This window comes from Siniperca chuatsi, linkage group LG13 (genome assembly GCF_020085105.1).
Source record: "Siniperca chuatsi isolate FFG_IHB_CAS linkage group LG13, ASM2008510v1, whole genome shotgun sequence".
NCBI classification, from domain to species: Eukaryota; Metazoa; Chordata; class Actinopteri; order Centrarchiformes; family Sinipercidae; genus Siniperca; species Siniperca chuatsi.
The window spans coordinates 11497222-11520724 of NC_058054.1; the positions used below are offsets into that span (position 1 = coordinate 11497222).

Below are 23503 nucleotides of genomic sequence, written 5' to 3' on the forward strand. Positions count from 1 at the left end.
GCTGATGTGTCTGCACAGGTTGGATGATTGATGCGGATAGCCGACCTCGTTTCCGGGAGCTAATAGCTGAGTTTACAAAGATGGCTCGGGATCCTCCTCGTTATCTGGTCATTCAGGTATAATTTTACCTCAGACAGTCTTAAATCTTCAGTTTACTTGGTGACGAATTGTAGTAACCTATTGGACTTCCAATTCCAGGGTGATGATCGCATGCACCTGCCTAGTCCTGCAGACACTAGATTGTACCGCAGCCTGATCAGCGGGGAGGACATGGAGGACGCTGTCGATGCAGACGAGTACCTGGTGCCACAACATGGCTTCTTCAGCAGCCCGAGCACCTCCCACACCCCGCTGCTTCACTCCACAGTAAGCTACTTCATATAAAAAACAATTCATCATTTATTTATTTTTCTGAAAATGCACCCTGCAGTAGTAGTTGCATTTAAACTATAGCAGCTGTTGACCTGGTCCACCACATTTACTTCTAATCATGCAAAGGTTTTACACAAATCTGCGATCCAGAGCCGGAATATTGTCACAATATTTTATTCTGTGAACTTTCAGCAACTATAGAGTCAACTGAAAAAGAGTGAATCAGTACATATAATGAGGCACAGATACCTTTACTAGAGACACACACACCATACTCACTCACATTGACCTTCTCTATTAAAACAGTGAATGAGGAATACCAGCTGCTTTGGATGCTGGGTAACATTTCCCAGAAAAAGCAACATTAATTGATTAAGAAATTGCACCACATGCACCAGCAGAGCACACTTTACCAACATGCAGTCAACTGTTTGAAAATTGAATTGTGCTATTTTAACAGGGTTTTGGGGAATGGGATTTCAAATCATTACCCTCTGAGTCAGAATGTAAATAAACGCAGAGTCATTTTTTAGCTTGTTGAAAGCAATTAGCTTTCACCTGAAGCAGCAGAAGCAAAACACTGACTGTTAAACTGAATCCAGGTGATCATACAGCGAGGCGAATTAAACTTTCTTTATTTCAATTCAGTGGGGCTTTATTGACATGGGCAATATATATATATATATATATATATATATATATATATACATATACATATATATATATGTATGTATATGTATATATATGTATATGTATGTATATGTATATATATGTGTATGTATATATATATGTATATATATGTGTATGTATATATATGTGTATATATATATATATACAGATAAGTAAAATAAGATAGGGGAAAAATAATAAAAAATGTAGACTTGCAACTAATTGTTGACCCCAGTTGCCCTCATTCTGTTTAACTGTCACCACTGGGACTATTTCTCCTCTTCCTGACCGCTGCCCACTGGTCCTCATTATCATCCCCCCTCCCCCGTTTCCTCCCAGGTGCCCTTTGATTGATGAGAACTCTTCTACCTCAGGTTCAGTGAAGGCCATGCGTAGGTCTGGCTCTTCTACCTGGGATCATTGCCGGCCAGTGACTGCCTGGTTAACTCATATGAGATTTAAAATTGATTACCTTTGCAGGCAACCAGGCGAACTTTTTAAAATCTTTGTCCAACAAAACCTCAGCATAAGCCTGCTTTTGTAATATCACTGTTGGGGCATGGCCCACTATGGGTTGAGATTTTTTTTTTTTTTTACAGATGGTCGCTCCTTCAGCGTGTTTAATTTCCTTTTCTTGTTGAAAGTAATTGCATTGCCACAGCTGTCACTCTCTTCTCTTTATTCGCTCGGTTTCCATGGTTTTAACGCCGTTCACAGTCCTTTGACTCAAGAATCTGACAGACACAACAAAGCTTGTCACATTGCCTGAATGAATATGAATCTGCTCGGTGGACGTTTATTTAGATCCTAATCAGCTTGTACTGAGATGACAGCTATGGCTCCTCTGGTACCATAAATACACATTACTGTTACTACTCAAAGGGAACTTATTGTCCCCTGAGAGGCTTTAAAATAAATCGCAATGACTGAAAGAAACACACACATTAAAAAGAAAAACTATGAATAAAAGAAGGAAGTCAGAATCAAAGACAACCAAAGTGAAAGATAACAAAAATAAAGGATTTGCCTACATCTGAAATTGAGCACAGCAGACCATCTTTGTATTGTGCATTGTACTGAAAATGCCTGTTTAGTTACAGTTTAAACCTTTCTTCACTTCATGTCTGCTTTATGGATATTACAGGCAGATTCACTTGTGTTATGGATCTATAAAACACCGTTTCCTGCTCTGCATTCGCTGTAGTGTCATCATGAGACATTAACTCAGGTTTATATTATCTATTTTGCAGAGCCTCAACAGCAGCGTTGGAACGTGCCACAGCAGAAATGGCTTATTGGTAAGAGAAAACCAATCCTTCAACCATTCCACTTTCCTCTTTGTATTGAATTATTTGTATTATTTTCCGCAGTGCCACAGCTCTAACCTTAACCTCTGCCCTTTGTTGCAGAATGGATTCCCGAGCAGAGATGGAAGCCTGGTTCTCCGGTATATTCCTGACCCCACAGGCAAACTTTTAGACGAGGCCTTCCAGCCAGCTCAAGGCAAGTATCCTTCAATTTCAAAACCCCTTGGTGGCACCACTTCTGTATGTCATCATTCAAATGAATCTTAGCAGAGCTCTGTCCCTCTGTTTGATTCAGTGAGGAAGGGGGACATCTAGTGGACAAGAAGCATATTGCTGTATTTATTGCACTGCTACCCCAGCTGCAGAACATATGCCTTTTACCATTTGGTGTAGTCTTTCTTGCAATGGTTTTACAGTAGTGGCAGCATTAGGGCTGTACTCAGGACCATAAGAACATGTATTATTATCATCTGTGTATTACCTAACCCCTTTATTAGATTTTCCCAAACACCATACAGGTGATTTTTATTACCTTCATGAAAACCTTTTTACTTCTAAATTCCTCTCTCAACTTACCATTGGCTTTCTTACAGACTACATGAACCAGAACGGAGTCTCAGATGTGATGAATCCCATCTACCAGCACCCTGGTCCACCTCGCACCATCCTTCCCACCATCTCTTCAGACGACACAGAGACAGAGTACCTGAACTGCTTTAAAAACGGGGCCAATGGACCCGAGTATCTTAACGAGATCCCGTCCCCCGCCATCCTCCCGCTCACCTCCAATGGCACAGTCCACAGCATTCAGAAATACCAGCCCCAGAATAGCATAGACAACCCTGATTACCAACAGGATTTCACTCCCACCTTCAAGACCCACGCCAATGGACACATCCCAGCGGCGGAGAACGCAGAGTACCTGGGCCCAGACTGAAGACTTAGTGGATACAGACAAGAAATAAGAGACTGTTTCCTGTTCCATTCAGAAAGGGCATTGCTATCTTATCTGGGTAAACATAGCTAAGTGGTACCATCAGTTATCATATATGTTGTATCCTGTCTTACGGAGTCAGGTGACTTTGTGCAGCTTCCTGTGTTGTTTGCATGCAGTCATACAAAACCCCTCTCATTCCAAAGAGTTTTTTCTTACCACTAGACTACAAATGACTCTTTCTTGATGAAAGCTGGACGGAAGCTGACTCATACATGACTCAGTTGACTTGAGAGTTGTCGGACCAGATACATATATGTTGTAACCCCTGTCACAAAGTGAAAGTCTCTTCTGAAAATCTCAGAAGTGAAAATCTCTCTAAACGTTGTGGACAAAAGGCTGTTATGTGATCCAAAGGTGTCAGTGGAGGACTGCTATTAAAAAGGATGTCAACGCCTTCATTTTTTTAGGAGGCAGAAGCTCTATTGCGAAGAACAGAAACTGGCAGCTCAACCCAAAACACAACCTAAGGTACACGTGTTGTAGAATCACAAGTTAGATACACAATCATTCATTCAGTCAGTCAGCAGTATTGATATGTTGAAATTTAAACACACAGTGCTGCTTTCACTTGACGCTGATGTGAAACCTCAGATCATTTCTCTGTGGTGAAGTCAAGCTGATTAAAGGGAGTTTTTAAGAGTAAAATGCTGACTAGACTGTTGGGGTCCTCAGAGGCCTGATGACCCTCATACTGAACGATGAGTCAATGAGGAAACAAAATGTTGCAATTTATAGAATGTATGCCAGTTTAAAGGGGAATACTGTTGAATTGTAACGTTTAAATATGTTACCTTTATGCTCTGAGACAGTTCTGTATGTATTACAGAGAGTAGAGTTTCCTGTGTCCCCTCACACTGACTATGTAAAGAATGTAACGGTAAATATAGCAAATGTGATTGTGGTCATATTCACACTGCTGTGTTTTGCAGTTCAAAACCTGCAGCGCTCTCGCAGCATGAAGCATAGTTGTGTACAAACCCACAAAGTTAGCTAAATTCTGAGCTTTATATCAGTATGGGACATTAGTTTGTGTACCCAGGAAGCTTTTTATGGCCCTTTTACTGATGACTTCCCACAGATGATAACTTTTGTAACACTCACAGTGCACTCTCAGCTTATCAAATTTGATGATCAACAGATTGACACGAATGCAAAAAACTTTACCAGGAAAACTATATAGCTTCAAAATAATAGTGTTCACTATTTTTATGTTTGTTTGTTTTTTCCAATAGTTTGAAAAATGCCAGGTGAACTGTCCTGGGTCATGTTTTATTTGAATGGCTCTACGTCAAGTCAGAAACTAAGAATGTTTCAGATGTTCGTGGTTTAATGTATCTGTATTATTACCTGGAGAATTTATCTTCTCTGAATATTTTTTTTTAACAAAAGTGTAGACTTGTTTCACACAGGGTGGTGACACCACATCTATGAATCTGCTCCTAGCTTTAAAGTCTTGTAGTCTTGCAAGAGCATTAACATTGCAAATGTTATTCCTAGTTTTAAAGGAATAAACTATTGTAGCAACCTGTGAGCCTACTTTTGCAGATTTTACACAGGTACATGTACAGAAAACAGTGAGTATGCTGTAATATACCCAAAAATAGTCAACTATAATTTATACTCAGTACACTGTTTTGTCACAGTCACATCATACGTGAATACGCACTTATTCCTGAATTGTGATTATTTCATTCAAAAGTGAACATGAATAAATCTTTTTTTCTATGCAAATACAACTTGTTTGTCTTCCACCCCCCCCAGCTTTAAGAAGTGAAGGGAGAGATATCGAAAGAAGAGCTGAGACCCTGGGGATTCACTCAGATGCCTGCAGCACTTCAAGTAACCACTTGATGAAATGCCTTTAGCAGATAATCAGCTGAACGAGAGCAGCAACCACCCTGATGCTTTGCTGTAAAAAAAAAATTAAAAGGCTCTATAGTTACAGTATGTCAGTGTGAGCAGTGAGCACCAGCATTTGACCACCGTGACGTGACCTGAAACCACCGCTGACGAGATAAATAGGAGCTTGATTGAGCATTAAGGGGACTCATTGTATACATTATATGTAATGTACACAGAATAAAACAATGGCTTTTTATTTTTAAATAGCTCAAAGGTGAGCTCTAGATGTTGTTTATTCTCTTAAATCTTTCCTTACATTGCTGATTGTGTAACTCTTAACTAAAGAGTTTAACACTTATATTAATATATGAATCCCTAATTATAATTTATATGTAATGGTCCTGTTCTAAACTAGCGGGGAATTATATAAGTCATTTAAATTAACAAGGGGTTTCTTCATCACCAGGGCACGATATGGGGCTGTCTGCTGTGTTCAGGACATAAGAGATTAAGTGAAATTAAAATGTTGACTTGAGGGGAAAATTATTATATTACACACAATTATAATGAGCTGCAAGCTCAAAGAACTGCCAACACAGCAGATTTTGACACATATAAAACTTAAGAGTGGTTAAGTTAGAGATGGTTAAACTAGGTGTGGGGTTAGAAATGAGTATATTTACTTATTATGTTGAAACTTATTGGTTAAATGTATGTAATAGGTCACGGTTAGACTTTTATGGGTTAGGGATTGAGGTTATGTTCAGTCTTTGCAGGTTTTAGAAATATTCAAGTTTAGGTTACAAACTGTTATATTTAAGTATAAGGTGATAGATATAGTTAAAGTTATGTAAAGGCTATGTGGTTAGAAATTATAACATTTAGGTTAAATATTTATAAGTTTAGATCTTAAGCACCTGAACACCTGGTTTCCAATCTTAATTATTTTAGTTGTCTCTTTAACACTCATTTTATCTGCTTCATCAGGACTGTTTTGGTGTGCTTTGATCAAAGTTGATGGTTTCCCCAAACTTATTTACAGAACCAAATCATTATCGATGACAGAGACCAGGATGATGTGTTCACATGAAAACATCAAAAGAAGGAGCACACATCAATCGTTAACAGCCGTCTTATTTGAAGAGGAGATTGTGTCAGTGCACTGTTTGATTTCATTGAGTAGTAAAAATCAATAATAATTATTACAATTATTTTTGCTTATAGTTTAAATATTCTGCATAAAGACAATACAACAATAGGTATAACAAAACCATAATTGTTGTAACTGTTCAATAGTATATTTATCAGATTCAGCTTAACATGCTGTTTAGGATTTTACATGGACGCGCTACTTTTCCTATAATTTCAAGAAGGTGGGAGAAGTTTATAGTCATAACACCAGAGCCAGTGCAGCAAATTTAAACCTTTAATGATTTAAGTCTAAATTGGGTAAGGGTTTTTTTCTATATGCTGATGTCAGGGAATAAAATAAACTGCTTTTATTATTAAAGAAGAGCCATATATGCTTAACTTTAAGGCAAAGGCTAGAGTACGTCTAATGGACTTATCTACTTGTTTGTTTTAGTTTTTGGTGCAATCGAGTTTGCATCTTGAGCTATGTAACCGAGTGTCTATAATACTTTTTACCTTGTCTGAATCACATCAACAAACAATCTATTATATTTTTTTGAGGAAGCAAAGTTTCTAGCTTTTTAGTCCCTATTTTCTAACGTTTCTTAAAGTCAGACATTGAATGCCCTTCTTCGTCTTGATAGTGGTTGATGGACTGTGTAACCAGGGACAACAATGGAAATAAATTCAGGACTTTATAATTCTATCCCTGACAAAGTCTGATATGTTGTATTTTCTAAATATATTAGAATGCTGTCAAAAAACAAAACCCCATCACTCATATTAAGAAGCTGGCTGATAAAATAGGTTTTCAGGGCTATGAATATCACTAGACGCTGTACTGTGTATGACTGTGTATGTGACAATAAAATAATTCTAATTATAATTCGGAGAGTGGATTCAGTCACATGCTGTGTGGATGTAGTGCGTCCTCAGCATCGTGTGGTGGCAGCACTGAGACAACTGTTTGTCGCCGCCCCAAACAAATAATTCGAGGAAGAAGAAACCATCAACAAGGTATGCGAAACTTAGTCTGGACTGTCACTTCGATCTGGTCTCTTCAGTCTGAGGGATGGGAGTCTTACCAGGGAGAAGAATTTTATGTTTACTTTTCGTCATTATAGTCCTGTCAGAGGGGCATTTTCGATGGGTAAGTGTAACTTCCCGTTCGTGTTCGTGTTCTCGTGACTAAAACATGACTCAGCTTGGTTTCCTTGCTAGTGTGATGTTGATCTGAGGCGGCTAGCGAAACTGAGCTCCAGGTCATTTAGCTCTTTAGGGTTTCAACTATTTTGATCCCGGGTTAAAATAGCGTTAGCCAGTAATTGGCTTAATAGTGGCTTAAACATAATAGCTAACGTTAATGCTAGTCGGAAACTGTACCAGCATCGTAACGTTAGCGCAAACCGTAAATGTATGATATAACGTTCAGATGTTAGCTTTGACATCCCTTAGAGACGGATAGTGTTGATAGTTGATTTACCAAGTGTACATATAATGTAGTAATTGTGACAAAACATTGAAGGCTTGACTGTTAAACAACTGTATTAAAGGATACGAATAAGAATTAAAATAGTAATAATAAATAATACATAAACAAGTAAGTACATAGAAATTACAATAGAAAAGGCAACAAAATCAAAAAAAGATTCATATTAAACGAATGATGGACACAAATGTGTTATATACAAGATCCACCTTTTCCATGTTATTACAAATGTGTTCTGTTGTAGTTTTATGGAGAATGTTATTCTTTCATAAGACACCATACGTTATGTCCAATCGTCAACTGAGGGTATTTCTGATGAAGATGTCATTTCAAAACAAACCAGACAAAAGCCAGTCACGTGTGTCCCTGCTCCATCCATTTGATTTGATTTAATCAATCACTACTTCGAAACTATGCTAAAACGTCAGATCTGAATCTGATTAATCATTACTGTTTCAAGATAAGATGTCAGCACCCTGGTTAAAAACAACAGGGATGGGGGATGAGTAAAAATATTGATTATTTGGCGACTACAATTGATAAGCTAAAAGGATTTTACAGAATGTTGTGTGTGTGGCAGTTTCTTTTGTGGGGTTGGGGGGGTGTAGAGCTGGTTTCTGTTATATTTAAACTACTTTAAACGAACCTTGCAGGGTTCTGGTTCTCACTCAATATAAATAATTATCTTAAAACTAGTTCTGAGTCTTGTAAGTGGACTTTCGACAAATAGTTGGTATAGGTAGAGTACTGGCCGAGTCTGCAGCTGCATAAAACTCCAAGATGAACTCAATCTCACAAGACCCCACTTAAGCACTTACTCATAAAACAGTTTGTAGTGAATTAACTTCCCTAAGTCACCCCTCCCAAACAAGTGAGAGCTCTGATGCTGAACAGACAGATAACGGAAACCTTTGACTGCAGAAGCTACAAAGCATTAAGCATTTTTAAACAGTGGTAATGTTGTTTTGTTTTCTTTGACATATCAGATCTAAAATAAATGTTTTTTCCTTTGCTCAAATTGAACATGGTTGTAGCCATAACTAGTGACTGTTGTTATATTGTCATAGAAATCTGACCACAGTTCTCCTTTTTCTGGCCTTTACTGATGTTAAATGTCAGGTTAGTCAAGATAACATTGCATGATGTGACTAAACCGACTCTCTGTTTGACTATTACAAGGCATACTCTTCAGATGCTGGATTGTAAAGAAATCATTTTTGCAGAAGTGAAATTTGTATTTTCAGATATACAAAGCACGAGATACTAGAAAGACAGGATATGGATAATTTCCTACAGTTTAACCTGGCAAATATAAAACCTCAAGCTAAAAAGGTACAGTTTTAACCTCAGATCAGAATTTTTAAGTCCTTTGGAGCAGCCAAAACGAAGTCACATGGTCCGCTGTAGGCTTTAGACAAACTCGTGTGTTTGGCCTTGATTTGTTGGCAAGACCATGTTCTTGTCCTCACTAGATAAAAATAGAAATAGGCTTCTATCAGTAAAAAGCTACATTCAACAGACTCTATAGAAAAAAGAAATAAACTGTATCCAGACCAAAATACTGAAACAAAAAGGCCAAATTAATTTGCTCTATGAGCACACTGCACAAATGATCACTGTGTTTTTGTTGTCTTTCTGTCAGGTTGAGGCCCAGCACTGTGTGTGGTATGGTGAGTGTGGGGAGTCCGAAAAGGTGCCTGGAAAAAAGTACAACTGCAAATACACTGGTCTTCCAGTCCCGCTAGACTCTAAGGGTTATGACCTTCTCACGGTACATACAGTGTCTTGATGATTTTGTCTTGTTATTTCAAATCAATTTTTTAAAACATACTTCTGCTTTCCAGCTGTGCTTTATTTTGCACTGTGGAAAAATTCTGTCAAAGTGGCGTCATCTGTTTTGTGTTTACATGCAGGAGCTTTGTCCTGGATATGACTATGGAAAACGAAGCCTCTGCTGTGATGTTGAACAGTTGCACACTCTCAAAGGGAGTCTCCAGCTGCCCCTTCAGTTCCTGTCTCGGTATGCACTGCGGTTATAACATTAACTAATTTGTAAACACAAAGAGAGGGCTATCTACCCTTTTAAATCTGTCAGTATATGTGCTGCTTAGAGACACACTGGCTCACAGGCCAAATGACTATGATTTGACGAGCTTGGCATTTTTTTCTTATATTTGTAGATTTTATTTGTGTCACTGCATTTGTTATTGCCTTGTTTTTTTCTTTTCAACTTTTATACACTCTTAAACTTTAACTTGTTTTATTATTCTGTAAGTCAGCAATGATCCCTTTCTTTTTTTAAAAATTCTGCTTCTCATGCTCACTACGACTGTGTGCAGGTGTCCCGCCTGTTTCTTCAATCTGATGAACCTCTTCTGTGAGCTGACATGCAGCCCCCACCAGAGTCAGTTTATGAATGCCACCAAGTTCAACCAGTCCAATGTAATAGAAGTGCAGTACTATATTGGACAGACATTTGCTAATGGTGAGTACACAGCCAGATGTTGATTTACATATGAAAATTTGAGTAAACTATTGAGTAAACTTCATCAGTTCCCTACTTAAACATGAAGTCATGCTCTCAGTTGTGTAATTCTGTGGGTGAGTAATGGTCATAACTGTTACATTTTGGTCAAATAAAATGGGGGATGGGCAAATTAACTTAATGGAAATCTTGACTTGTGCCCTAAACATAATCAAATTGGACTTTTTCAGCCATGTACAATGCGTGTAAGGATGTCGAGGCACCATCCAGTAATGTGAAGGCCTTATCTCTGCTGTGTGGGAAGGATGCAAAGGACTGCAATGCTACTAACTGGATCCAGTATATGTTCGATATTAACAATGGACAGACTCCCTTTCCTATCATCCCGATATTCTCAGGTAAATCATTTTGTTGTAGTTTTGTATATTAGGTCATGATCCTGCTGTAGAAAATTATCCCTACTTCTTCTTTTCTTTAAGTTAAATAGAGGTTTACCTTCACTACATCTGTTGCTCTTTATATGATTAATTCTCCATGCTATGTTGCGCCATTTCTTTGCTTTAGATGTTCCCGTGTCTGGTTATACTCCCATGAACAACAAGACGTATGCCTGTACAGAGGGCCTGGAGGATGGTTCGGGTCCCTGCTCATGTCAGGACTGCACAAAGGCCTGTGGCCCAAAACCTGTACCTCCCCCTCTCCCCCCTCCCTGGACAATCCTTGGTCTCGATGCCATGACTGTCATCATGTGGATCTCTTACATGGCCTTCCTGCTTATCTTTATTGGAGCTGTACTGGGAGCTTGGTGTTACAGGTAAAGGACTGAGATTTTTTTTGGCTGTGGCGTATTCTGCTTGGATTCATGTGTTATACCTGCAAACCCTCAACCATTGTGAAAAAAATATGTTGCTTCTGATACTTTCTTTAGAAGTTAATATTGAATTGGCTTGTGTGGTTCTTTGTGCATACAGGAAAAGGACCATTATGTCTGAGTATGGCCCCATATTGGACAGCAATAACCCACTGTCTCTCAACAGTGATAATCCTGACCAAGGTATGTTAATGCATGATAACAAGTCAAATTGTTTGTCTTATTTCTGTAATCTGTTTGCCATGCTAGTAACTGCATCAGTCTTTAGGTGTAATAAAAGTAATATCATTGCTGCATCATTGCTGCATAACGTAAACTAACTCCCAGTCTTTTTCTCCTCTTAGTAAATGCATCATGCTGTGAAACATTGGGGGAACGCTTCGAGAATGCTCTGCGGATCCTCTTTAGCTCCTGGGGTTCCTTCTGTGTGCGGCATCCCTCTGTGGTCATATTGGGCAGCCTGATACTGGTGGTCGCCTCCTCTGGGGGCCTGGTCTATATGCGCATCACCACAGACCCTGTTGAGCTGTGGTCATCTCCCACTAGCCAGGCTCGTCAAGAGAAGGACTACTTTGACAGCCACTTCGGACCCTTCTTTAGAACTGTGCAGCTCATTATAACAACTCCACTCAATGACACTTTCATCTACTCTCCATACTTTGGAGGATCAGATGTCCCATTTGGAGCCATCCTGGACAAAGACATCCTGCACCAGGTGGGTTAGTGGGAGAGGCGAATTCGGAAGATGGATCATTAGCAGTATTTTGTCATTTGAGCCACTGTGTGAAGTATTAGATAGACAGATAGAAACTTTGCATGTAAGAGCAACTGAATGTCTGAAAGTGTGGTTTATTGGTTCTTCTTTCTTTTTCTACTTTCATTTTTTCTAACCTTAACCAACCAGGTGCTGGATCTGCAGCTTGACATTGAAGGCCTTGTAGCCACATACGAGGGCCAAAATGTCACGCTGAAGGACGTCTGCTTGGCTCCGCTGGCCCCGTACAATACCAACTGTACCATCTTGAGTCTCCTCAACTACTTCCAGAACAGCCACGTTGTGCTCGACCACAGCATAGGAGACGACTTCTTTGTTTATGCTGACTATCACAGCCATTTCCTCTACTGTGTCAGGTGATTTTTCTGAAGTTGGTTCATTTTCTTTTTTGTTCATTTTCAAAAGTTTACCAATAAGCTGGCACTCGTGGTCTTAAATTTGACCCTGTAAACTTGTCTTAATTGCCACCAGAAATCCACTGTATGTCTAGAACAAATATTAAAAAGGTCAAAACCTCTATAAAATACATCAGTGTTGAAATTTAACACCTGTAGCTCACGAGAATCTATTTTCTCCAGATGCTGGCATTTGCATTTTCTAGAACTGTTGTCTGTGTCTTCTTAAAATAGCACAATCAGACTTCCTCATTGGTTGTGATGCAGTTGTTCTTTATCTGTTCTTCTTAACTGCACTGCAGTGAGGTCAGATAAAGGCAAAACCTATACTGATGAATGGGTTAATCTAATGACTGTGATTCAGGCTTTTAACTCTTTCTGTCTTTTCTTCCACAGTGCACCAGCATCCCTCAATGACACCACTCTCCTCCATGACCCCTGTTTAGGCACCTTTGGTGGTCCCATCTTCCCTTGGCTGGCCCTTGGGGGATACGATGGTGAGCTGGATTAACACTTTTAGTGGACAGAAGTGGAAAACAGTGTTGGTTTGCCATTTACAGCAGTTACATAATCTGTTTACAACCTCTCTGTAGATTCTTTCATTGCATTAAGAGAAAAAAAAGCTCTTTTGGTCACTGAACTTGCACATTAACCTGCTATATGACAATTAACCCAAAGTTGTACCAGTGACACCTGACACTGTGCTCTTTGCTAATGGTGCAGTGTTGATGCAGTTAGCAATGAAGTGGAGCCAATATTTTTTGGCATTGCCTTAGTGTTCAAATTGCAATAATTAGTCCTACACGGTATATACAATATAATTACTTTTGTTTAGCAGTCAGGTTATAACTGTGCGGTTTGAAATGATAATATGAATAAAATCAAAAATAAGATATCCACTTCTTCCTCTGATTATCATAAGAGCTGCCATAGCAACCAACCACAACCATTTATCTAAAAGGCAGCCATGCTTTTCAGTTGATCTGTGCTGTTGTTGTGTCTCCACCAAAAGGAATGCTTGGCTGTGACTGCCAGTTTGATAATCTTTATTAATGTGATTGATAACAGGATTGTTTAAGTGATGGCCTCACTTTTACAATAAATGTATCTTTTTCCCTCCATTACAGAAACCAACTACAACAATGCCACTGCTCTAGTGATCACCTTTCCACTCAACAACTACCTGAACGACTCAGTCAGGCTGGGCAAAGCTCTGGCATGGGAGAAAGAGTGAGACAACAATCTGTTTCTAAAATCCAATAGAGAGAGCTCTTTTAGCTAGCAAAAGTCACTGTTAATGATGTCTTTCCATGTACTTATTGTATTTTGTGTGTGCATTTCAGATTCATCAAGTTCATGAAGAACTTCAAAAACCCCAACCTGACCATAGCCTTTAATGCAGAGAGGAGTATTGAAGATGAATTAGACAGAGAGAGCAACAGTGACATCAGCACCATAGTAATCAGCTACGCCATAATGTTCATCTACATCTCCCTGGCGCTGGGGCACATCCACAGCTTCAGTAGAGTGATGGTAAGAGTTTAAGCACTGATTCATTGTTCTCATCATTTTCATACAATGTGTCATGCATCCAAGTGTCTGTTACCATAAACCATATCTGAAATAGTTTTACACATTACGCAATGTAACTCCTCTTTTCTGGCTGTGACGTAAGAGCTTGACAAATTGCTTTGTTCAAATTCAACAAAACTAGTACAACATGCTTGACAACTTCCTGCCACGCAAGTGTAAAAGGGAGCAGCTAAAGGGAAGAACATGACTGATCCTCTATTTTTTGCCCATGCAGGTGGACTCTAAGATTTCTCTGGGTATAGCGGGTATCCTGATTGTGCTCAGCTCTGTGGCCTCCTCACTGGGGATCTTCAGCTATTTCGGCATCCCCCTCACCCTAATTGTGATTGAGGTCATTCCTTTCCTGGTGCTGGCTGTTGGAGTAGACAACATCTTTATTATAGTACAGACATATCAGGTAACTGCCCTTCTCCTAATCCATTAAACTAATATTTATTTACCCATTGATTTGTCACATGGTTTAATGGTTTAATGCATTAATGCTTATGTTCATCTGAATTATTAGTGCTTAGAATTTATTAATTTGAAACATGACATTTAAGTTGCTTTGCCACGTTATGTCAACTGTGCTTGTCTTCTTGCATGCAGGTCTCTCTTTAAAAAGAGATCATAATTAAACTTTTTTTTGCATGCTGCCAATAAAACCTGTTAAACCTGCTAAAAAGGGATTTACATTTGTATTTCTCAACAGAGGGATGAGCGGATGCCCCAGGAGGAACTTCACCAGCAGATTGGTCGTGTTCTTGGAGACGTAGCCCCTAGCATGTTCCTTTCCTCTTTCTCCGAGACAGTGGCCTTTTTCCTGGGTAAAATAGATCACCTATTTAATACACCCTATATGTACACAGACAATGTAAATGAAACTATATGTATTTTAAATGATAAAGTTCCACCTTTAAATTAAGAAAATTGTGGACAGGATTGACACAGTTGCTTCAGAAAGTGCCATAGTTTCATGGTGAGTCACATGCTGATAAAATTGTTGACTTGTCTTCTGTAGGAGCCCTGTCCAACATGCCTGCAGTGAGGACTTTTTCTATGTTTGCTGGCTTGGCTGTTTTTATTGATTTCCTGTTGCAGATCAGTTGCTTTGTCAGCTTGCTCGGCATGGACGCCAGACGTCAGGAGGTGAGACTGAGGGAAATAGTGGAGACATAAATAATGATACTGGAGGGGTTGCAGATGGCTGATTGCGAGGTTTATGTGAAAAGGATTTCCTACAGATTTAACAGCACCAATTTAATGTTGCACAGATATGTGACAAGTTTTCATCCTACAAATCACTGCACAAGCTAATTTAGCTGGTTAGTCCTCCTCCCGGTTGATTGTTCGCAAAGCATTGTAATTAGCCAGTGCAGTGATTGTTTGCATTGAAAACTTCCTCTCAGATGACACATGGCTGAAACATTGTTCTAAATAATTCAACCTTCAAATTAGTTACAGACTTTCAAATACCGGGCTGTCTGTTGTGTTTAAAAGGGGAATCGACTCGACATAATTTGCTGTGTGAAGCTGCCAGAAGGTCAGGAAGCCAAGACGGACAGCTTCCTCTTCTGTTTTTTTAAGAAAGTCTATGCCCCATTCATCCTCAAAGAGTGGGTGCGACCGATCATAGTAAGTACCTCACTAACACTCTGCCAGTCTCCCTCCTGTCATGTATTATTCTAACATGTTGATGGAGTTAGGTGGACTTTTCATTGAGTAGAATATAATGATTGTTGACTACATGATCATTATGTTTTTCCTTATAAAGGTTTTTTTCATCTCTCTTTGTTTAGGTGGCAGTGTTTGTGGGAATGCTCTCCTTCAGTATTGCTGTGGTGAATAAAGTAGAGATTGGACTGGACCAGAAACTCTCCATGCCTGATGTAAGTCTTTCTATCATAACTGTGTGTTCATGGATTGCTAATGGACACTGCTTGAATCTTTTTTAATGTGGGTTACGTAGTTATGCTTTGAATATTTGCAGTAGTACTTATCAGTGATGTAGTTTATTTTGCAGGGATTTTACTGCTCCTGTCAGTCATCCATGAAGCTAAATCAGTTCCATGTCGTGATTATTTGAATTCCCATATCATTACATTTTTGCAACAGTCTTCCCCCATATACATGCATAATAGCCTTGGCTTGCATGCCTGTACTCGCGGAGGTCTAGTCTGACGATCTGTTTCTCCGTGTAGGACTCGTATGTGCTGGACTACTTTAAGAACATGAGCAAGTATCTCCACACTGGAGCTCCAGTGTACTTTGTGGTAGAGGACGGTCTCAACTACAGCAGTCCAGAGGGCCAGAATGTTGTGTGTGGAGGAGTGGGCTGCAACAACAACTCTCTAGTCCAGCAGGTCTACACCGCCTCACTCATCAGCAACTAGTAAGTCGAAGCTATGAACAAATTAGGTCACAGATGGTTTAATTGCACAAAACAAAATCGACATTGAAGATAAAAATGAATAATGAGCTACAGGAATTGCCTGAGGACCTGTTTGAAAATGATTTCATTTTAATTATATTAAACACACAACATACATTTGAATGTATATGGCAGCCAGGCACCACAACCTGAAAACTTGGGAGTTCAGATTAAGCGAAGGTCATGAATGGATTAAAGTATTCAAAGTGTTGTCCGTATTCAATTTCACTTTTCCTTTTACTCCCAGCACAACCATTGCCTTCACACCGTCCTCTTGGCTTGATGACTACTTTGACTGGGTGAAGCCTCAGTCCACCTGCTGTCGATACTACAACACCACTGGGGCCTTCTGCAATGCCTCGGGTAAATTTTTATCCAATGTCAACATGCCCTGAACCATTGTCTCATGACCCTGGTGTCACAACATTTTTGCAAGAAAACAAAACATTGTTATTAAATTATTATGCATTGCATTTTGCAGAACAAATTCAGGTATTGCAATATTAAAATTAATATTTATATTTATAAAACTGTATGACTGACTTGTGCAAACCTTAACAGGATCGTGGTGTTTCTGGCATTAATCAGCACAGATTAGGTTAAATGTTGGTGTACTTATTAATGTAGAAAATTGAGGTATTCCATTATTAATTATATATTAATAGATCCCTAGTTAATAAAAATGAATTGTGTACTGTTAAAAGTGTCAGCAACAGCCAGTTTATTTGAGGAAGTGGGAAGCAAATAAAACAGAAATGAGGAAACAAATGGTAAAATCCCTTGCCCGCATGATAAATTGTGATGGGCAATTCAGTGCATGGGATTTCAAAAGTTTATTTTATTTTATTTTATTGCCAAAACCTTTAGTGCAACTTTGAGGTCATTGTTCATTCATTTGTTTTCAGTTCATGGCTTTGTCTGGGAGGAAATTTGTATATTTCTCCCATCTTGTTGGTTAAATGGATGAATATATTCCTGATATTGTTTTCCAGTGGTAAATCCCTCCTGTGTACACTGTCGGCCCATGACTCCCAGTGGAAAGCAGAGGCCAGTAGGAGACGACTTCATGCGGTTTCTACCCATGTTTCTGTCAGACAATCCCAATGTCAAGTGTGGAAAGGGGTAATTTTATTGCTGTGCTGAAATGCTTATTTGTTTTGTATTGGGTTTTTTAGAAAAACACGACATGCCATTGAATACTTTCACTTTAACTTCTGTTTGTGTTTAAGAATGTCTCATCACAGTATACCAGTTTTGTTGTGGTTGGTAATTTTCCTCTTTTTTATCTCTCTCACAATGCGTTAATGCTCCTCCAGCGGCCATGCAGCCTACGCCACAGCAGTTGACCTGTATCCCAGCAACACAGGAGTCGGAGCCACTTACTTCATGACTTACCACACCATCCTGAAAGAATCCCCAGACTTCATAGAAGCTTTAAAAATGGCCCGAATCCTGGCTGACAATATCACTCAGTCCATGGACCACAAAGTCTTTGCCTACAGGTAAGTCCTCTTGTACTGCATGTAGTGCTCTCACCTTTGCTTAATAGGCTGTATAAATCATATCTTAGTCATTGTTTTCTTTGTGGCAATAATTAGGTGTTTTAGTTTCACCCATTGCTTTAGGGTTTTCTATGGTGAAATACTTTTTGCTTGTTTTGAACTCAAGGTTCAAGGGTATTGGGAGGGAAGTAGGTCATAGATAAGTACACAGCAAAGTAAACATTCTACATGGCAATGCAGCTCATGTTTGACCTTAAGTACTGAAATAATCTTCCTGCCCCGTTTCCTATTTAACAAAAGTCACGCCACCAATAATGTAGATAAAATATTCCAAGAAAAAGTGGTTTGAGGATACAAATTTAGATTTGCTGTGTCTTTTTAATATTAGAATAAGTTGACTTATAGGTCTCTGATGAAATGCATGACAAGATAAGGTAGCAGATAATTAGCTTTGATTGAAAGAACATGAATATCTACTAATAAAAATAGTAATTAATTAATTACAATACAAAGTACAGACTAGCCACATCCTGCTCTGTCCATTTCAAAATACCAACTGGACAATAGTTGTCAATTTTCTTAAGGGTTGTTCACTAAAATATATTTTCCTCCTTTACAGCGTCTTCTATGTGTTTTACGAGCAGTACCTCACCATTGCGTATGACACAGCTCTGAACTTAGGTGTGTCGTTGGCATCCATATTTGTGGTGACGACAGTGTTGTTGGGCTTCGAGCTGTGGTCAGCTGTGGTCGTCAGCATTACCATCGCCATGATCCTGGTCAACATGTTCGGCGTCATGTGGCTGTGGAACATCAGCCTCAATGCAGTATCCCTTGTGAACCTGGTCATGGTGAGAAGTAACATGAAACACACACAACATTTACACTTACAGTGGGTGAAACACCTGAATAATATCACAAACACAATATCAAACAACTTGTAAGTTTTTAAGCAAAGCAAGAAAAACTTTAGAAAACATCTTTTAAATTGAAACAGACAATATACGCATGAAAGGAAGACTTGTCAGAGGGGAATTTGGGGTTAAATTTAAATTAATTTTTATTTCAGGATCATTCACTTTTTCTTTCACTTCCAAATGATAACTCTATAAAGGCATGATTAGCATTTTTGATCATATAAATTTAAAGGTATGTTAAATATATTGATGTTGTATTTATATTGGTGAATAAAATGTTGTCATAACCATCAGGACATTTTCTTTCTCCTAACTGTTAACAACTTGCCCTTCATCTCAACTATAAAATATTCATTTCAAGCAACATTGACTTTAATCAATTGGCTTATATTCCAGCATTTCCATATTTTGATGATAAGTTGTTTCCTGTCCTCTGATGCAGTGCTGTGGTATCTCAGTGGAGTTCTGCAGTCATATTGTGCGAGCCTTTTCCATCAGTGTGAAGAAGAACAGAGTGGAGCGGGCTGAGGAGGCCCTGGCTCACATGGGCAGCTCTGTAAGTTTCGCTTTACCTCTTACCAAATTTTCAATATAAATAAATAAGGAGCTTGAGAGGGGGTTGAAGGGTTGAAAAATGATTCTTGCATGCTGGTAATGTGGATATCAGTGTGAACAACCTGTAGGGCAGGATAAAGCAATGTTTTCTGAGGAAAACCTAATTTACTGCTGTAGCTGTAGCAAGTTTAAACATTTTTGACATAAAAATCAGTTGTAAAATTATTTTGGTCCTCTATACATTAATTTTAATTTTGGTCATCATCACATGACATTTAATGAGTTTCTTTTTCGCAGGTATTCAGTGGGATCACATTAACAAAGTTTGGAGGTATCCTAATCCTGGCGCTTTCCAAGTCGCAGATCTTCCAAGTCTTTTACTTCAGGATGTACTTGGCCATAGTGTTGCTGGGGGCAACACACGGCCTCATCTTCCTCCCTGTACTGCTCAGTTATATTGGTCAGTAATATCACACGTTTAAAAGGAAAAGACATTAAGCATACAAGATTTAAGGACAGATTTAATTCCATTTTAAATTAAATGTAAAATGTTCTGACTTTTTTCACAGGTCCTTCAGTGAACAAAGCAAAGGTGTTTGCTGCTAACAAGCGCCATGCAGGTACAGAAAGGGAGCACCTCCTCAACTACTAGCAGGCCGTTTGGGACAATGAACAATGAACAATGAACTAACTATTTGTCTGGGAGGGACTGTGTGGGTGCAAGCCGTTTCTATGATTACTGACACAATAATCATCGTTGCCAATACTAAGTACGGATTTAACTCAGGAATATACTTGGAAATGGGAGTGCCGGAGGCCTTGTCCAACTGCATACTTAATGAGTTTCCTCAGAAGACTTTGGACCCCCACCATTCCTCACCTTCTCCACCTTACACTACAGGACAAGCCTGACTTCATTATTTGAAGCATGAGCGACATACCAATGAAGAGAAAACAGTGTGGAAGTAGGAGAGACACCACTCCCAACATCAGTTGACAGACAAACTCAGTTCCATTCAGTTCCATATGCTATGAGCAATTTTGATTTGGCAAAACTCAAAAGGGTAAACACATTTTTTAAATATATACCAGAAAAATGCAATGTACAATGTGGAAAAGGACTTTTTTGGGGGGGCAAATGTTTACTAATGGGAGGTTTGTAGAACAATTTGATATTATGAATCATTTATTGACTGGCACACTGCACAAACTGGAGCTAACATAATAATGATGTCATAGGCCCTCATAATACCTGGCATCAACATGTATCATATCTGGGGCTGTGTCTATACTGTGTTATATAGCAGGCCAGCTAGTTGTAGCATTTTAACCTAGCAATAATGTGTGTCTTGTGCAGCTTGTAAGTATTAGGACAGTAATGTTTTGACTCCAGCACACTGGATTTGAAATGAACTTTGAGGTTAAAGTGCTGACTATAAGAGCAGCGAGCAGTGTAGGAATTGTAGCCTCTTTTAGTTTGGGAGTATACATAAAAAAAGGCTACAATTGCATATGGATGTGGATATAAACACCCCCAAAGCTGAAACCTCACAAGCATGGTTTCATTTAAAAGTCAGTACTGGAATACAGCACCAAAACAAAACAGTCCAAATACTTGTGCGCACTGCACCTTAGTGTGTGTTGCTCTCCAAACCGCATCCTGCCTTGTCTTTTATTTCCACATTGGAAGCTATTTACATGATCCGGTGCAACATTTCATTTTAGAGCTAATTTAATGTATCTTAAGTGTTTGCATGCCTAGATTGTTAGTCCATCTTAGGTGCTTTTACAAATGGTCATAGCAACAAAAAAACAAAACAAAACTGTGTGACATCAGTCAAGATACATGTTGATGCCAGGTGTAAAGGGTGCTATAATGCTAATAATGGTTTTACACTGAAGTGTTAATGAGACACTGCAGATACTGAACAAAACATTTGTTGCATTAAGAGGTGAAGAGATGAAGATTTACATTTAACTGTAAATAGCTTACACAGGGCTAATTTAAATTTATTCCTTTGTCATCTAGAGTATGTTGATACAGAATACTGTAGAATGACTGGATAATTGTACAGTCCTGAGTTGTTTTTTCCCCATTCCTACACATTTAAGCTATTTTTATATTTTTAATTTTAACTATTAACATTTTGTTAATATGCTTTGCTTTCTTAAAACCCCCTTCCAGTGTCCTTGTAAGCCCTCTAAAGGAATCATTTTGTTTTAAAGAAAAAATAACTTTGTGTAGCCAGTTAGAAAATAACTTTACATCCCAGGAGCGTGTTCACACACATCACCTTCACCTCAACTAGTCGAGATGATCACTCATCAAGGTGATGTGCTCCCACTAGTTTAATTTGAATATGGTTGTTACATCACTGGAAGAGGATGTTAGCATTTTACCCAAGGTGAATAAAAGGTGTATAAAACCTGCTGGGACCTTTTTAAAGAAACAGTACCATTCCTTGTTTTTGATGTTTTGGCGCTGTTTTTTTCCACAATGCAGTAATGTTTATTGGAATGTTTGAAGTCAATGAAAAGTTTAAACCTGGATGTGAAAAAAATGTTTATAAGCAACCAACTGAAAAAGTTGTAACATGAATAACAAAGAATTGTGCTTGTTAACCATTCTGTGCATTGACATGATCAAATAATCTCTGACATTGAAGAATATGACTGTGGAAAGAGACTAAACTAAGCATTGGGATAATTTAGTTTTTAACGTTTTTTAACACATTAAATAGTTCTCAGAAAAGTATGCAGTGGAGCCTGCTTCTTCTTGTTATTTCCCAAAGGATATACCGCTATGAATTCTGTTTGTTGTTTTTTTTTTGCTGATATACATTTGATTTAATATGATGTAATACCCCAGTTAAAATTAGGTACCAGTTAAACACAAACAGCCACTGTAAAATCTCCTTAAATCTCATGTTTTTCAGTTCCTGCCTGAAGAAGACTTTTTGGAACAAACTCTACAGATTCGTAGAAAAGGTTTCAGTCGTAGTCATCTGGACACTGTTTCACAATTGAGAATGACTTCCGGATGGGAGCCGAAACGTCTTGATTCTGAAAACAGTGTCCAGATGACTACGACTGAAACCTTTTCTACGATAGAACACTCCTGGACGAATGAGGGACTACACCGTCAAACTCTACAGTAGTTTTATTCTTTCAAGGTTAATTATAACTGCAGCGGATACTTCTGTAGCATAAACCACACATAGTTTAGATTGTTCAGACTGACCACAGTGTGGCGCCTGAATCCATTCATGGAGCTCAGTCTGCATCATGCTCTCAGTAATGTAGTGGGAGTGACCTAATTTTTATGTCTAGAAGAGAAGCAGTCTTGCCATGCTTTTACATTGTCAGTGAATTCAATTTCTGCAGGGTGCAAGTATTTCAAATGCCAAGTCCACAGAGCACATTAACTAAAGCATCTGAATGGAGCTGGTTGTTCAATGTCTAAATCAGCAGCTTTTGATATTTACACCAAAACTTTACAGGCCATCAGTCACTCACATCCCATTCGAAAGTCGCTGCCAAACCCCGAGCTGTGTACTTCCTCCCAGCGTGTATTGTTGTGGCTGTCCATCCAGCCCTGTTGTCACACAAACCTCCAGCTCATGACTTATTTAAATGCTGCTCTGAAAGAGCAGGGACTGTTTTTTGAGTCTGGCTGAGAGATTAAAATATTTATTTCCTCCGCAGGTCTGCTGTGCTGTCTGCAGGGGGGAATATGCAGGTTGTGAGTGTACTATTATGTAAGATGTGCAAGGCTCGCCTCTCACTAGACGCACACATACTGCACAGCACGGTACAAAAAACATTTAAGGAACCAAAAAAAAACAGAAAAAGAAACTGATTTGAAATTGCAGTCTTTGCTGACAAATGTAACTGAATAAAATTAACCCCACATTTTTGGCTCAAACCCAATCAAACCTGAACACAGAAATGAATAGCTCTGCTTCTATGAGTACTGTGAAGACTGTAATGCCTTTTTATGCTTCCTAATATGTTCCTTAAATATTTTAGAACGTCAAACCAAAGTGAAAGTAGCAAATCCTGGCTGAGGAGCTAAACTAGACATTAATATCAAAACTGAAAAGACAAAGTAAAAGTAATTGTGATTCTCAAAAGGATATTGTAATCCTCAGCTATGCATCCATATACTGGTATATTATCAAATGGCATGTGCA

At 38.7% G+C, this 23503-nt stretch overlaps 2 protein-coding genes across 3 annotated transcripts in view; both read left to right on the forward strand.

Annotated features, from left to right (window-relative positions):
• egfra (epidermal growth factor receptor a (erythroblastic leukemia viral (v-erb-b) oncogene homolog, avian)) overlaps positions 1-5076 on the forward strand; it is a 39222-nt gene extending 34146 nt beyond the window's left edge. For both annotated transcript variants that reach the window (XM_044218224.1, XM_044218225.1), the window contains exons 24-28: positions 19-116; positions 199-366; positions 2292-2339; positions 2451-2544; positions 2942-5076. In XM_044218224.1, coding sequence (XP_044074159.1) covers positions 19-116; positions 199-366; positions 2292-2339; positions 2451-2544; positions 2942-3285 — 752 coding nt within the window. In that variant the 3' untranslated portion in view covers positions 3286-5076. The remainder of the gene's footprint in view (positions 1-18; positions 117-198; positions 367-2291; positions 2340-2450; positions 2545-2941) is intronic.
• Positions 5077-7312: 2236 nt separating this feature from the next.
• Positions 7313-22065, forward strand: npc1 (Niemann-Pick disease, type C1). Its single transcript, XM_044218223.1, has 25 exons — positions 7313-7468; positions 9450-9578; positions 9721-9827; positions 10147-10292; positions 10523-10690; positions 10857-11106; positions 11264-11346; positions 11508-11878; positions 12068-12294; positions 12730-12830; positions 13461-13563; positions 13677-13866; positions 14141-14323; positions 14618-14732; positions 14927-15054; positions 15406-15540; positions 15705-15794; positions 16107-16297; positions 16584-16699; positions 17329-17458; positions 17653-17838; positions 18458-18689; positions 19198-19311; positions 19608-19770; positions 19880-22065. Exons 1-25 carry the CDS (start codon positions 7391-7393, stop codon positions 19960-19962), a joined length of 3819 nt encoding a protein of 1272 aa, XP_044074158.1. The 5' UTR covers positions 7313-7390; the 3' UTR covers positions 19963-22065.
• Positions 22066-23503: the final 1438 nt, after the last annotated feature.